The following is a 14,506-nucleotide window of genomic DNA, read 5'->3' on the forward strand; positions in this document are numbered from 1 at the left end:
ACTGCTGAATAAACAAATAATTGTTATGCTTTGTTTCTTTAAAACTGAAGTTACTGCATGGAGTGCTCCTCCATGCAGTAACTGAAGCAGCTTTGTTTGTGGCTTCATGCACAATGCCTTGCAAAATAGTTCAAACCACTTAAACTTTTTCACTTTATGGCTCCTAATCCCAGTATAATTTAAAATGGTTTTATGTTATAGACCAACATGAAGTGAAACGAAAATTAAATATTGCTTTTGAAAAAATATTTCACCAAATAAATACCTGAAGTATTTTGCAACTCATCTAAGACAGATTTTGGGGGGTATATCTGTAGCATCTTTTGACATCAAAAGACTGACATTTTTGTTAATTCTTATTTGCAAAACCATTTTGGCAATTATTTGGCCACATGTTTTAGATCATTTAGATCTTGCTAGAATATCCAGTGATGATCTATTTTCAGTTTTCTGGCAGAGGCTACCAGATTTTTTTTAATGTTCTGGTATTTCACAGAGTTTGCAAATACAAGATTTCAGGGAATTTGGAAGAAAAACAGCTCCACAACACAACATACTTGAGAGAGGTTATGTAGTGCTCTTCAAAATCATTTATTTTATCGCCCGCTGGATTGTTTGTCACAAAAATGCCCAATCTGAATGTTATCCTATCCAAGAACATAGTTATCCATCAGAAAGGAAAAAATAAGCCTACTTTTCCTGTAGCAAAAAGGTCTGCAACGTGTTTTTACACATCTTCACCAATGATGCTAATCAGTGTGCAGGGCTTTTGTCAGGAGTCCACTTCAGAAATTAATGCTATCTCTTTAAAGCAATCCAGTTTTCTGAGTTTGAATGTATGTACTCAAAAAACTGTTTTTAAAACTGCTTAAAGGAAACATTACAAAGTTCAAAACATAATATGGAGCTCAAAGCAGAAGTTTAGCCTAGCAAGTTCACTTTCTTCTACCTCCCCCACCAAATGTTAGATGCTAAAGTACAGCAGAGATATTGACTAAAACACAGAAAAAACATACTTCAAACTTTACGCGAAGTATGTAAGAAGACTGGAAAATATTTTTTCTTCTCATTGACATAAAAAAACATTTAGGTGTTTTTCACTTATAGCTTCATGATGTTACTATTACATCAACAAAGACACATTTACAGGTCTGACTTCAGCCTGTCTGACTGACACTGAAAGTTTCAGATGATTGACAACTGAAAAAGCATCTGCACCTGGAGCCATGTTTGCAGCCTCACAGGCAGCAGCATGAGGGCTTTTCACAGAAAAGCAAATCAGGTTGAAAACGTGACAACACAATTGCAAATGCCTAGATTTGATTTTCAAAAAATACACACGTTTAGAGTCTTAGGTTCAGATAATTGGAAACAGCAGCTTTATTAAAGGCAGTTTGAAAAACTGAGCTTTACAAATCTAGGAATACATTCTCACTGTCCTATTTGAGTTTATTGTAGCCGTAAGAGAAAAAATAATCTCCCATGATCAAGAAGAAAAAAAACAAATGCATTATTTGCAGTTTTTGAGACCACATACTTCCCCTTCTGAAAAATAACCCTTCTGAAAAATAACCTTGAATCCTGACCTTGAATCAGGATTCAAGGAAAAAATTTACTTGTTTTCCACTAACGCATAAGTATCATCACACATCCACAACAGCAGTCACTATTTGACAAAGCGATTCACAAAAATGAGATAAGCAAATTAGCACCAGGGATCAGAGAACTTTCAAGACCGTCCTAGGGGAAATTGACAGTAAGATAGTGTCAGATTGTGGCTGCATACATACAAACTGCTGTGGATACACAGGAGCAGTGGAAACTCACACTTTTAAAGCTGACAAGGCTGATCTGTGATTCTGTACACTTGAATTGTGTTCTTAAAATGGTTTCATTTTACCCAAGAGCCCTTGAGGTGATGAGTAAAACGGTGAAAAAATGCAATACCAATGATTAAAAAGGGATTTAATTACTGACTTTTAGATTGGATGTTGACAAATCCTTAACGATGTCTTAAAATCAAAAGTATTTATAGTTTTGTATCTATTAAAGATAGTAAGGATCCCATGCTAGGAAATATTATTACTGTATTATTGTATATCCCAATAACAGTGTGAAAATAAATGTAAATAAACTCAAATAGATTTTCTTATAAAACTTAACCTCTCCTCCATGTCTTCTTATTTTTCGGGGTATGCTTATGACACGACCAAAAAGCCCAGCTTTTGGTGACGCTTACAAATGCAAACAACAAGAGAACATGCCATGGAAGTAAAGCTGCTATTTCAGAGCTCACTGTTTCAGAGCTGCAGCAAAGACATCGCCCATATAACCACAAGATTTTATCTACATGTTAATTCTTTATCTGCAAAACACAAACATGTTTTTGCCTAATGCAGCAGAAACTTTAATTGGAATTCTGTCAGATGTTACCAAGATTGAGCCACTTCAAGCCGAGCGCTTACTGCCAATGAATACAAGGAGAAGCATGATGGATGATGTGGGATGCTGTATGCTTGTTTTTCCTCCAGAAGCTTGGAACATGTAGCAAGAGTGCAAGACGTTATAAACACTCAGTAATAATTGCCAACTCTAGAGACAATACAGGTCATAAACTGCAGTTTGCTAGTGCTACTGTCTTGCGACGTTTGAATGCATCCCTGCTCCAACACACCGGACTCCCGTACAAGAAGATATCAATAAATATCTGGTGGACTCTGCCAGAATGCTGAAGCAGTTCTTTTACTAGAAACATTATAGAACTAGAAACAGGTCCCTATCCCTGCATGTTTTTACTTTGTGAAATTTTATAAGAGAATACTGAATGCTCTCCTGTTGGTAAAAGGGGGTTGCTGTATAAAGTATTGGGGTGTCAACAATTGTGCTATTAATTTCTTAAATTGGGATCCCAACCTCCTATTGAACAAAGATACTAAATTGATTGTTCTCAATGTTTATCATTTCAAGGTTTCTAATCTTTTCAAGGTTATGTTTCTGCAATAACAGCTGATTTTATAAATGTGTTTTTTTGTTCGTTTGTTTGTTTACTCTGTGCTCCGGCTCCCAACAAATTTGTCTGTTTCCAGATAGAGTGGGCAATATTTCATCAGTTATACAAGGAACACCATTTTGATGCATTAACATTATTTCAAGCATATTTCTAGTTGCGCTAGTTTCTCATAACAATAAAGTAAAGATCAAATTTTGCCAGTTTCGCCAGAAACAAAACTATTCGCTTCGAGGAAATAGTTGGGTGAGGTTGATATTTGTGGTTTGTTACAGTAACTCTTGACATTTGTGTGCTGATCACCACACACACAGTGCTGTCTTTCATACAAAAATTGGTTCCATGGACTAAAATTGTAAAATGTGTAAAGACAGTCAAAACACAATTTATCATACATACAAGAATATATATTATTAGATTCTGGGGTATTAAAGTCTTTTCCTGAAACTGAAAAGGAGCTGAAGATTTACACTCGTTCATTTATTGGTGTTGGGCCTCAGCTTCTTTTCTGGGAGGTAGCTGACTGTGGCGTACTCTGTCTCATTGGAGCCCAACTCCACAGCTGATGGGGGTCTCTTTGGGAAGTCCAGGACGCTGTAGACCAGTGACTGGTCAGTCGTACTAACTGTCACTTCAACTGTTTCCTGCAAACACAGTCAGATATATAGTTAGCAATTTCGGGGAAATTATGAAACATTTACTTGACAAGTGCGCTCTGAAAGGTTTAAAAAATATGTGTACCTGTGTTGTAGGAGTTGAGGATCTCTGACGTCCTTCTTGTGTTTGGTCTGCATTATGGACACAACAAGGAAATGTCATATTCTAAAATGTTTCATGTTATAAGAACAATATTTTCTCTTGATTACATAAAAAGTTTAGCTTAGATTACTAAATGGGTTCAATAGGATAATTAAACACATTTGTCATTTAACTGGTTTTCAGCTGGTAGAACAAAACCAATATGACAAACTGATTTTGTTATGGAAGTGTTGGAGCCTTATTATAGTAAGGCAGGGTTTTCTACGGGTTAAAATACACCCTTTATTTTTGTGTTTTACTCCAATAATAAGGTTAAATATGGCACTGAAGTTATAAGTCTTTGGTGAGAATAAGCTATATTCCAATTGCCTATTGTGTAAACATTCTTATCCTTCCAGCTGGTGCTAATTAATTGTAAACATAACTAATTTCTTTAGGTAAGTTTAGTTTGGTTTTTTTTGAGAATGAAGATAGTCTTTATGAGTAACCCATTTTCAGAAGACTCTGCTTATAAAAGCATGTGAAGTGTTTACTTTGCAGTGTACCGTAAAATCATATGACGCTATTAGCATAAATTAGTTGGTTTGCTAACACGATTGTATCTTCGTGATTGAATTGCTGATAATGACCCAAAACTTACTGTCTCAGAAAATGTGAAAATTGCACAACAAATTTTAGAAACGTTAGTGTTTAGATGTTTTGAAATAGTCATATCATCACTGACTACCAGAGGGAAGACTGCAGACAATCATGTCACCCGCCACAAGGAAAATAAGACTTCAAATCCATTAATGTAAATTGGTCGTTTACATAGTGCTGTAAACAAACATATTAATGGAAAGTTGAGTGGAAGAAAAAAGTGGTAGGAGAGGGTGTGCATGGGAGAACTGCAAGCTTGTCAAATCCAGTCCTAAACTGAGGGGAGCTTAAAAGAAATGGATTGAGGCTGGAGGCTTTTCGGTTCATAAAAGACATAAAAATGATTTTTTAAAAATATTTTTAATAAGAACTAATAAAAGTAAAGTGGCTAAACTAAATTCCCTGACTTTTTAAATTAGATAAATTATGTTTTTGTTTGGTTTTATGCACAAGTGCAGCATATTATTGAGAAATCAGAAGGATACTTCATTCTTAGTCAAATTTTAAAAAACACAAAGACAAAATTTATGGCCCTGAGCAAAAGTTGAACCAGTTTGCTGTGATAAAGGAGTGCAAAGTCAGCAAAACTCTTGCATTTGTGAGCATGGAGGAGAAACGATCTTCATCAGTGGTTTCTGAGGTCAAGAGACTTCAAAACTGCACTGATTCAAAGTAGGTCAAAAGGGTTTGCCTTTGAAATGACAGCACACTCAAGGTTCTGGTGTTTTTTTTTTGTTTTTTTTTTTATTATTTCCACCCCTCTCTCTGCGATAGTAGCTACCAATAAATTTGCATGCATCGAGGCAGAATTCCTCTTTGAAAAATATGAATCATCGCATGCATTAAGAGGATGTGAAACTGCAATCTGGTTTGCATTTTCAGCATCTAACCACACAATTGCACATTTTTTCCACCAAATAAACATTGCCATCTCGTATGTGTATTTGGTTGAAAAAAAAAAGTCATATATATACACATTCCAGTAATCTGCAGATGTCTATACACTAGACGTTGAACACACTGACTTAGAAACGGTCATCATACACAGTCAAACTTTGAGATATAAACTGGGATCCAGATGCTACATATTTAATTAAAAACATCCATCCCCAATTCTGGACAAGAAAACAGCTCATATTTTTAGATATATGGAAAAATAAATCACATTTAAAAATTAAGCAAATAAAGCAAAGCTTTTTCAACTCACCTTTTGGTTTTGGAAGACAGATAACCAAGAATGGAAGCAATGCAGCTAGCAGAAGAAATGGAGAAACCACAATAACTGTGACAATCTGAGAGGAAAAGAAACTGGAACTTCCATTGTTAGTTGTTTTGGTAAAGGTGCTCGTCTCTGGAGGAACTGTGGGAGTTAAAAGAATACGAAAATATTTACTCATCTACTATGAAAGAGAAGTTTTTCATTACCGGGCTATTTTTAACAGAAAACACCAAGTAATGATTCTAGAAAAGACGCCCTTGATCTGAATTGAAACTTTGCTTTGTGACAACATTTGACGTGCAGACTAATATTGCTAAATGTTCTGTTTCATTAGTCTTAAACCTGTTAGCATTAAGGTCTGTTTCCTTTACCCAAATTAATTGGTTTGAATATATTCTGCCTTTTTGTAAACCACTAGGTTTTAACTGGTAATCTTTGTTTGAATTCCAGTTTAGCTTGAAACTGATTTATTATTTCAAAAGTCTGAGTGGTGACTGGCAAACTTTACATATTTATTGGACAAAAATGCTTTTTGAAGAGTGCCTCAAGGAAATGGACCTTTGTGTCACACCATATTTATTCCCCAGGTGATCAGAAAGCTGTTCAGTTTAGTTGTATTTTAGTCCTAATTTTACTTTAATGACTGTGTTTGATTTTTGTCTTTTTTTCTTCCTTTATTATCAATATTGTATTTTAATTGGGTTTTGATATAAGTAGTTTTGATTTGTAAATGTTTGTTGCTACCAGTCTGGGCCAGATCTCTTTTGAAAGAGAGATTTTTAATCTCAGTTAATAAATAAAGGTTACATACATACATATTATGTTGTACATTATGATGTAAAGCTCAAAATAGCTAATTTTACATAATAATTCCCTTAAAAAACTACAAGATAAAACTATTATTTCTCAATATAGATTTTATTTTCAGTCATAGTTTTTGTCAGTGAATGCATTTACTCAGTGGAAAGGTTGGAATTTACTTAATATGGCAGTGTAAGATTATATAATGACATTTAAAGACTTATTAAAAATTAGTTTTCGTCAGGGACAGCCAACATGCAAAAACGAGCCATAATTACCAACGTTATGCCCCAGTCATACACAGATTAATTGTGCACCCATTGGTCGGAGGTTTGAGTCAGCATATTGTTGAAGTAACGCAGGGGAAATAAATATGGAGTGGAAAGAGTGAAATGAACAACTAGACTCACAGACTAAAGATATTCTAATGATATTAAACATTGGACTGCATCCATTTGTATGAAATAGTTGTTAAAGATAATGACTTATGTACAGTAGTATATTTTAGTGTAAGTGTAAGAAGTGGGATCTTACCTGTGGTGGTTAGGTACTCCTCTTGAACAATCAGCTTCACTTCATTTTTGCTATGTATTTTTGATAAATCCATGATCAAAATGGCCCAGTAAGTTTCACTGTGGTTTAGGCTCAGATTGGTGATGTGAAATTGTATGGAAGAATCTTCAGGGTAAATTTTAAATTCATTTTTGTAGTTTGGATATTCAGAGATTTTATTTTGCTTTTCTAAACATCTATAGACAGCAATGCGACTCTTATCTGTGATGGTAGTGTTAAATTTGAAGTGAAGTGAGATGTTTTGGCCGACGGTCCCAATGACATCTGCATGGCTGGGGTCTGTAAACAGTAATTACAACAGACACTTATGAAGTATCATGAACACATATACAGCAAAACAATGTAAGAAGTATTGGAATGATTACTTATACTTTGGTATGGATTCAAAGTGGTGGCCTTTTTATTGTAAATAGTCACTGTGTTTTATTCTTCTTTGAATAATTAATATTTATAAATTTTGTTGACACTGATGGGATCTAATCAATCAAATTGATCTCATAGTTAGAAACATATATCTATTATCTATGAAGTCAAGTAAGACAAAATAACTTTTGCATTTTAAAATTACACCAAGACTGTGACATGGTGGTTAAAACTCTACATGTTTTAACTGTACAACTCTTCATATTTTTCTATATTCATTTCTATATTACATTTTAAAACAAAAAAAAACTGATGGTATGCTAGCTTTAATAGCTCGCCATTTGTTTTTGTCATAAATATTTGACATGGGGAATTAAAGATAAATGAAAAACAACAAACATTGTATATATCAACACATTATATATATATATATATATATATAATTTGTTATGAGAAATATGTCAAAACCCTCCTTTAAAAGATGTTTTTGAAGCATGAGCCTCAAATTTATTTATCTTTAAAAATCAAGAAAAATAATTAATTCATATCAGTTCAGCTCATTTATATAATGCCAATTCACATGTAAACTCAAGGCATAATTAAATATCTTGTAGTTCTCCTTTTGAGAGGCTTGTATTGGTATTTGACTTGTATTTCTGTCAACTGAGTTCGCTAACAATGCCTGAGTGTGTAAATATTTAAGATTGAAGACAGTAATGTAATTATTTTCCCCCAAAAATTATCCAGTATAGCTTTTCAGGTATGTGACAGTCACAATGTCCCACTTTTAAGTCTATTTTCAGAGGTGAAAAACCGCAGTAGATGCCACAACCAAATTGTGAACACTTCCCTCAAGAACTACAATGAGGAATAAACCTGTTGCACTTAAAGAATCACTGTGTTGACTTAATAGAGAGCAAAAATACTAAAATGTCAACAAATCCCTCCTTCACACACACTGTTAAATACATAAACAGGAGCAAAATATCAAATACGTGAATTAAGTTGTTAATCTTTTGAGAAAAATCCTAAAAACTTAGAAAACCAAAAGTCAACCAGCACTAGTTATGAATAAAACATCTTACCATAGAAAACCATGTGAGCTGTGACGATTAAAACTAACCCAAGAGGCTTTGCGAAGCCGTTTTCAACCATGATAACGCGTTCTGCTTTCAGGCCTGCCGTGATGGCCCTTCCAATTTTTGGTCCTACAGATACTTTGACTGTCGTTGTTATCGTCCAACCTTAGCTTTTCTTGTCAAGTAGTAGTAGTTTTTTCCTCCTCTACAGGGAGGAAGCAGTAGGCAGGAACTTGCACAAACACCGACGTATATCAGCCTACTGCATCAGAAGCGCCTCCTGTTTCGAAGACTTCAAAGAGCTTCATGGACATGTGGTGTAGACTGTGTGGAGCAGGATGTCACGCGCATGATGTGAATTCAGGAGGAACAAATACTTCTTTCAGGTTTCAGAAGAGAACCACTTAAAACTGTCACATAAAAGGTTTTTTTTTATATATGGTCATTTTAAAATAGTCCTTTAATCAGAATCCTATTCATAAATTTACAAAACAAAGCTTCATATTGAACAAGATGGCGGCGCGTGTAGACGCTGCGGCTCGGAGCTCCCGTGTTTTCGTTTTTTTTAGCCTGTTTTTATTGATGTCTTCGCTCAACACACTACTGGAAGCCGTTACAACTTACAGCAGATTAGAACTGTGGGACATAGGAACACAGTTTGGACTTCACACACCCACCAAGCTGGACTTTATTCCTCCAGAGCTGCTACGAACACCTGGGACTATGATCATTCCCCCCATGCTGCCAAGGCGACGGAGGAGGCAGCGCAAACAAAAGAGGGGTAAGAGAGCCGGCGTGCGTGCTAGGCTACAAGCTAGCCCTCATAAACCGGCCCTCCCCAGCCTCTTCCTCGCCAATGCCAGGTCCCTCGTCAACAAAATCAACGAGATGCGACTCCGGATTACTTCTCGCCGGATGGACAGCTGTGTGACTGTTGTCACAGAGACCTGGCTGGAGGATAACATCCCGGACGCAGCGGTGGAGATAACGGGGCGCGCTCTGTTCCGGGCGGATCGGACTGCAGCTTCGGGTAAGGGCAGAGGCGGAGGTTTGGCATTGTATGTACACAATGCCTGGTGTACAGCCACACACTCTGTCGGAACATTCTGCTCTCCTGACTTGGAATATCTGGCGGTGAAATGCAGACCCTTCAAGTTGGTGAGAGAACTCTCGTCCATTGTGATCGTGGCCGTCTACATACCACCGAGGGCTAATGCTAAGCTAGCATTAGAGGAGCTGTACTGCCTGATCAGCGTGCAGATGAACTCCAACCCGGAGGCGGCCGTGATTGTGGCGGGGGACTTCAATCACGTGGAACTGAAGGCTGTGTTTCCCAAATTCCACAAATCCATAAACTTTCCCACCAGAGACAATAACATTTTGGACCAGGTCTACTGCAATATCCCCGGAGCCTACAAGGCTGTAGCAGCTCCACATCTGGGCATGTCTGACCACATCTCAGTGGAGCTGATTCCTGTCTACAAGCCTCTGGCCTGCAGAACTAAGCCGACCACCAGAATAGTTCAGGTCTGGACTGAGGAGGCCTCCTCTGCACTTCAGGACTGCTTTGAGCATACAGACTGGAGTGTGTTCAGGGACGGCGCAGACTTGGAGGAATACTCATCGTCCGTTCTGTCCTATGTTCAGTTCTGCACCGACGCTGTCCTCCCTGTTAAGACCATAAAAGTGTTTCCAAACCAGAAACCATGGCTGGACAGCACAGTACGGGCCCTGCTGAAAGCCCGGGATGCTGCCTACAGGTCTGGAGACAGGTTGGCTTATAGCAGGGCCCGGTCGGAACTGAAAAAAGGTATTAAGCAGGCCAAGCTCCAGTACAAACAGCAGATTGAGGAACATTTCATCAACAACAACCCCCGAAGCATGTGGAGAGGCGAGAGGCATTAGAACCATGACGGACTACAAACACAGCACTCAGCTGACCAGCCGCGACCCCACCCTGCCTGACACCTTAAACAGTTTCTTTGCCCGCTTTGACACGGCGGGCAGCAGAGAAGCCGCACATCTACCCCAACTGGAAGAGCAGCACCAGCCCCTCGTCTTACAGAAGCATCAGGTGACGTCCACCCTGAGGAGGATCAACACCCACAAAGCTCCAGGACCGGACAAGGTGTCAGGCCAGACGCTGAAAACCTGCGCCGACCAGCTGGCAGGAGTGTTTCTGGACATTTTCAATCTGTCCCTGCAGCTCGCCATGGTTCCTGAGTGCCTCAAGTCTTCCACCATCATCCCTGTACCGAAGAAGAGGTCCATCACCAGCCTGAACGATTACCGGCCCGTCGCTCTGACCCCGGTGATCATGAAGTGCTTTGAGAGGATTCTTCTGAGGTACATCAGAGACTTCATCCCCGCAAACCTGGACAGCCTTCAGTTCGCCTACAGAGCGAACCGGTCAACAGAGGATGCTGTCTCCATCACTCTGCACACAGCCCTGACCCATCTGCAGCATCCCAACACCTACGTCAGGATGCTATTTGTAGACTTCAGCTCAGCATTTAATACCGTCATCCCAGACAAGCTGGTGCTGAAGCTACTCGAGGTGGGGCTGCCCGCTTCACTGTGCCACTGGATCAGAGACTTCCTCACCAACAGGCATCAGGTGGTGAGAATAAGTGGCTCAACATCGTCCCCACTGGTCCTCAACACAGGCACGCCACAGGGCTGTGTGCTCAGCCCAGCTCTCTTCACCCTGTTTACACACGACTGCGTGGCCATCCACCCCACCAACACAGTCGTGAAGTACGCGGACGACACAACAGTAGTGGGTCTCATTTCAGACAACAACGAGACCCACTACAGAGAGGAGATTCTGCAGCTCACTCAGTGGTGTTCAGCCAACAACTTGGTGCTGAACACAGGGAAGACCAAGGAGGTCATTGTGGATTACAGAAGGTCCAGGAGGACGGCTCACACTCCCCTTCTCATAGATGGAGAAGTGGTGGAACGTGTGGACAACATCAAGTTCCTGGGCCTCCACATCACTTCTGACCTCTCCTGGAACACAAACACCTCCCACCTGGTGAAGAAAGCACAACAAAGGCTCTTCTTCCTCAGGAAACTGAGACGGGCTGGACTTTCCTCACGGCTGCTCGTGAACTTTTACAGGGCGATGATCGAGAGCATCCTCTGCCTCAACATGACTGTGTGGTATGGTAGCTGCACAGCACTGGAGAGGAAACAACTGACACGGGTGGTGAGAACAGCACAAGGCATTGTGGGATGCCCCCTTCCAGACCTGGACTCCATTTACACAGACCGGGTCAAGAAGAGAGCTGGATCCATAGCGATGGATTCCAGCCACCCGGGCCACAGACTGTTTGTGCCGCTGCCATCAGGCAAGCGGTACAGGAATATACGGACTACAACAAATAGACTGAGAAACAGTTTCTTCCCCACAGCCGTCAGAGCCATTACTCCCTGCCGCCCCCCCTCCCACACATATCATAACCTCGCAGTCACACATACATATCCCCCACCCCCACACAGCCATATTGTTCTGCACTTTGCACTGTCACATTATCTGTACTTTGCCATAATTGGACCTGCTGCTACTTCTTTGGTGTGGTTGAGTGCCTTTAGTTAATTTAGTTGTATATATTGTTATTATTATTATTGTGTGTTTGCTTATTTATACTGTATATATTTGACCTTTTGCACGGGAGCTGCAATGGAAATTTCGTTGAATTCTGTTCAATGACAATAAATGCTATCTATCTATCTATCTATCTATCTATCTATCTATCTATCTATTCATATAGATTTTCTTCTTTCAGAAAATAACTAGAGTTAAACTTACCCAAAATCAAAACAAGTCAGGTGGAACAAAGTTTTTAAAAATGTTTACATTGAAAAGAAGACAAAATCCTGGATGTTTTCGTTCCTTTGTGAGTCACAGAGTTAGTTTTGACTTTGACCACAAATTATTACATACAAAACTATACCATAAATTCAAAATAGCCATTGCTTGTCACGATCTGTGTTTTTCTGTGTATTTATTTAGAGTTTTCTGTGTTTCTGAGTGCTCCGTGTTGTCCTGTCCTCCCTTTGATTGTTCCCAGGTGTGTCTCGTTCCCTGATTACCTCTTGTGTATTTAGTGTCACCTGTGTCTTTGCGTCTCTGTCGGGTCCTCGTCTAACGTCCTCAGTCAGTCATATCAGTCCATTCGTTTGCTCCGTTGCTACCTGTGTTGAGCCCTTGTTTCCGTTCAGCAGTGCTGCCGGGGTTTTGGATTTTTGGATTTCTGTTTGCCTATTTTACCATTAAATCATTATTTTCTTACACTTACCTGGGTCCTCAGCGTTTGCCTCACCACCATCCACCACACTACATGACATTGCTTCTTTCTGTTTTACTTCACTGGAGTCATATTTTATGAGTGATCTGTTAAAATGGTATGGATTAATATTTAATTTCAGCCTTCTTATCTAATGCAATTTCAATGTATATTATTAAGACTTTGTCTCCCTTTTCACTCGGTTTCAGTTGCTCAGAATGACATACTTATGAACCCAAGTGACTAATATTTTTAAATTTTAGAAAACTTGGTAAAGAACCACATGTCAATTATTCTTCAGGGACCTTTAAATGGGGCTACAGAGTGATGCAGTTGCTAATATTGTTGCCTTGCAGCAAGAAGGTCCTGGGTTTGAATCCAGGCCTTGAGTCTTTATGCACGGAGTTTGCATGTTCTCCCTGTGCATGTGTGGGTTCTCTACAAGTGCTCCAGCTTTCTCCCACAGTCCAAAAATATGACTGTCATGATGATTGAGCTCTCTAAATTCTCCTTAGGTGTGCATACATGATTGTTTGTCCTGACTGTCGCGGTGTTGCCCTGGCAACCTGTCCAGGGTGTACATCTCGCCCATTGACCACTGGAGACAGGCACCAGCTCCAATGGCAACCCTCCCAGGGACAAGCATGTAAAATAATGGATGGATGGGTTTTGAAATTAGCAGTCTCTCAACTCAATACCTTTTTTTTTCATTTTTTATTAATACCACAGTTTATAAGCTGTTATCAGGGGTCTCAAACTCCAGTCCTCGATGGCCGCAGTCCTGCAACTTTTAGATGTGCCTCTGCTGCAGCACACCTGATCAGAATAATTAGGTCAATAAGGCTCTGGAGAACTGATCTACACAAGGAGGAGGTAATTAAGTCATTTCATTCCAGTGTTTTGTACCTGTGGCACATCTAAAAACTGCAGGACTGCGGCCCTCAAGGCCTGGAGTTTGAGACCCCTGTGTTAAATAGTATTTTGACACCTGTTTCCCTCAGATGCCATAAAGCAGGGGTGTCAAACTCCAGTCCTCGAGGGCCGGTGTCCTGCAACTTTTAGATGTGCCTCTGCTGCACCACAGCTGAACAGAATAATTAGGTCATTAGCAAGGCTCTGGAGAACTGATCTACACAAGGAGGAAGTAATTAAGCCATTTCATTCCAGTGTTTTGTACTTGTGGCACATCTAAAAACTGCAGGACAGCGGCCCTTGAGGACTGGAGTCTGACACCTGTGCCATAAAGTCAACCCTGGATATCTTGAAGATAAGACATTCCTTCTGGAGATTCTTTTGCTTTATTTTGTCCTCCACTTGCCCACTTTTCTTATTTGTTTATGTTGCATAATATGCCAACATGGAGAGGTGAAGTTAATAATTGAAAAAGCAGCTTTCAGGGCAGCACTTTTTACAGAAAACCTGGACAACTAGTAAAATAGTACAAGAAGGTTTAAATACGAAGAGCACAAAATTACAGAGTGGTTTAAAATTTTGTACTAGAGAGGTGTACCTAATAGAGTGGCTGGTCAGTGTAGATTAGTCGAGAATGATCTCCAGGCTGAGTTCCTAGCATGTTGCCTACCTTGAACACACCCAAACTCTTGCCAGGATCCTGCGCTACTTTGTCAACACTATGAAAAATAATTAAGCAATTTATTTAAGCTATTTTAAGGGATAGAAACATCTAGAAACCTTTGTAAAACCAATATCTGAAATAAGAAGCTGCCTAATAACAGTGATGGTAAACTTAACAAGTGAAAGTACAAATCACATT

At 39.4% G+C, this 14,506-nt stretch overlaps 1 protein-coding gene across 1 annotated transcript; it reads right to left on the minus strand.

The window, feature by feature from the left end:
- Positions 1-1,356: 1,356 nt before the first annotated feature.
- Positions 1,357-8,734, minus strand: LOC116725201 (uncharacterized). Its single transcript, XM_032571104.1, has 5 exons — positions 8,447-8,734; positions 6,960-7,277; positions 5,613-5,765; positions 3,749-3,795; positions 1,357-3,651 (listed from the first exon to the last, which is right to left on the minus strand). Exons 1-5 carry the CDS (start codon positions 8,514-8,516, stop codon positions 3,484-3,486), a joined length of 756 nt encoding a protein of 251 aa, XP_032426995.1. The 5' UTR covers positions 8,517-8,734; the 3' UTR covers positions 1,357-3,483.
- Positions 8,735-14,506: the final 5,772 nt, after the last annotated feature.

Source organism: Xiphophorus hellerii, chromosome 9 (assembly GCF_003331165.1).
Source record: "Xiphophorus hellerii strain 12219 chromosome 9, Xiphophorus_hellerii-4.1, whole genome shotgun sequence".
In the NCBI taxonomy this organism is placed as follows: domain Eukaryota; kingdom Metazoa; phylum Chordata; class Actinopteri; order Cyprinodontiformes; family Poeciliidae; genus Xiphophorus; species Xiphophorus hellerii.

Excerpts from the sequence above, each read along its gene's own strand:
- LOC116725201 (XM_032571104.1), bottom strand. The coding sequence starts at position 8,516 with ATGGTTGAAAACGGCTTCGCAAAGCCTCTTGGGTTAGTTTTAATCGTC. Across the intron at positions 3,796-5,612 it reads CTGTCTTCCAAAACCAAAAG|ACCAAACACAAGAAGGACGT; the intron begins GTGAGTTGAAAA and ends TCCATAATGCAG. Across the intron at positions 3,652-3,748 it reads CCTCAACTCCTACAACACAG|GAAACAGTTGAAGTGACAGT; the intron begins GTACACATATTT and ends CTGTGTTTGCAG.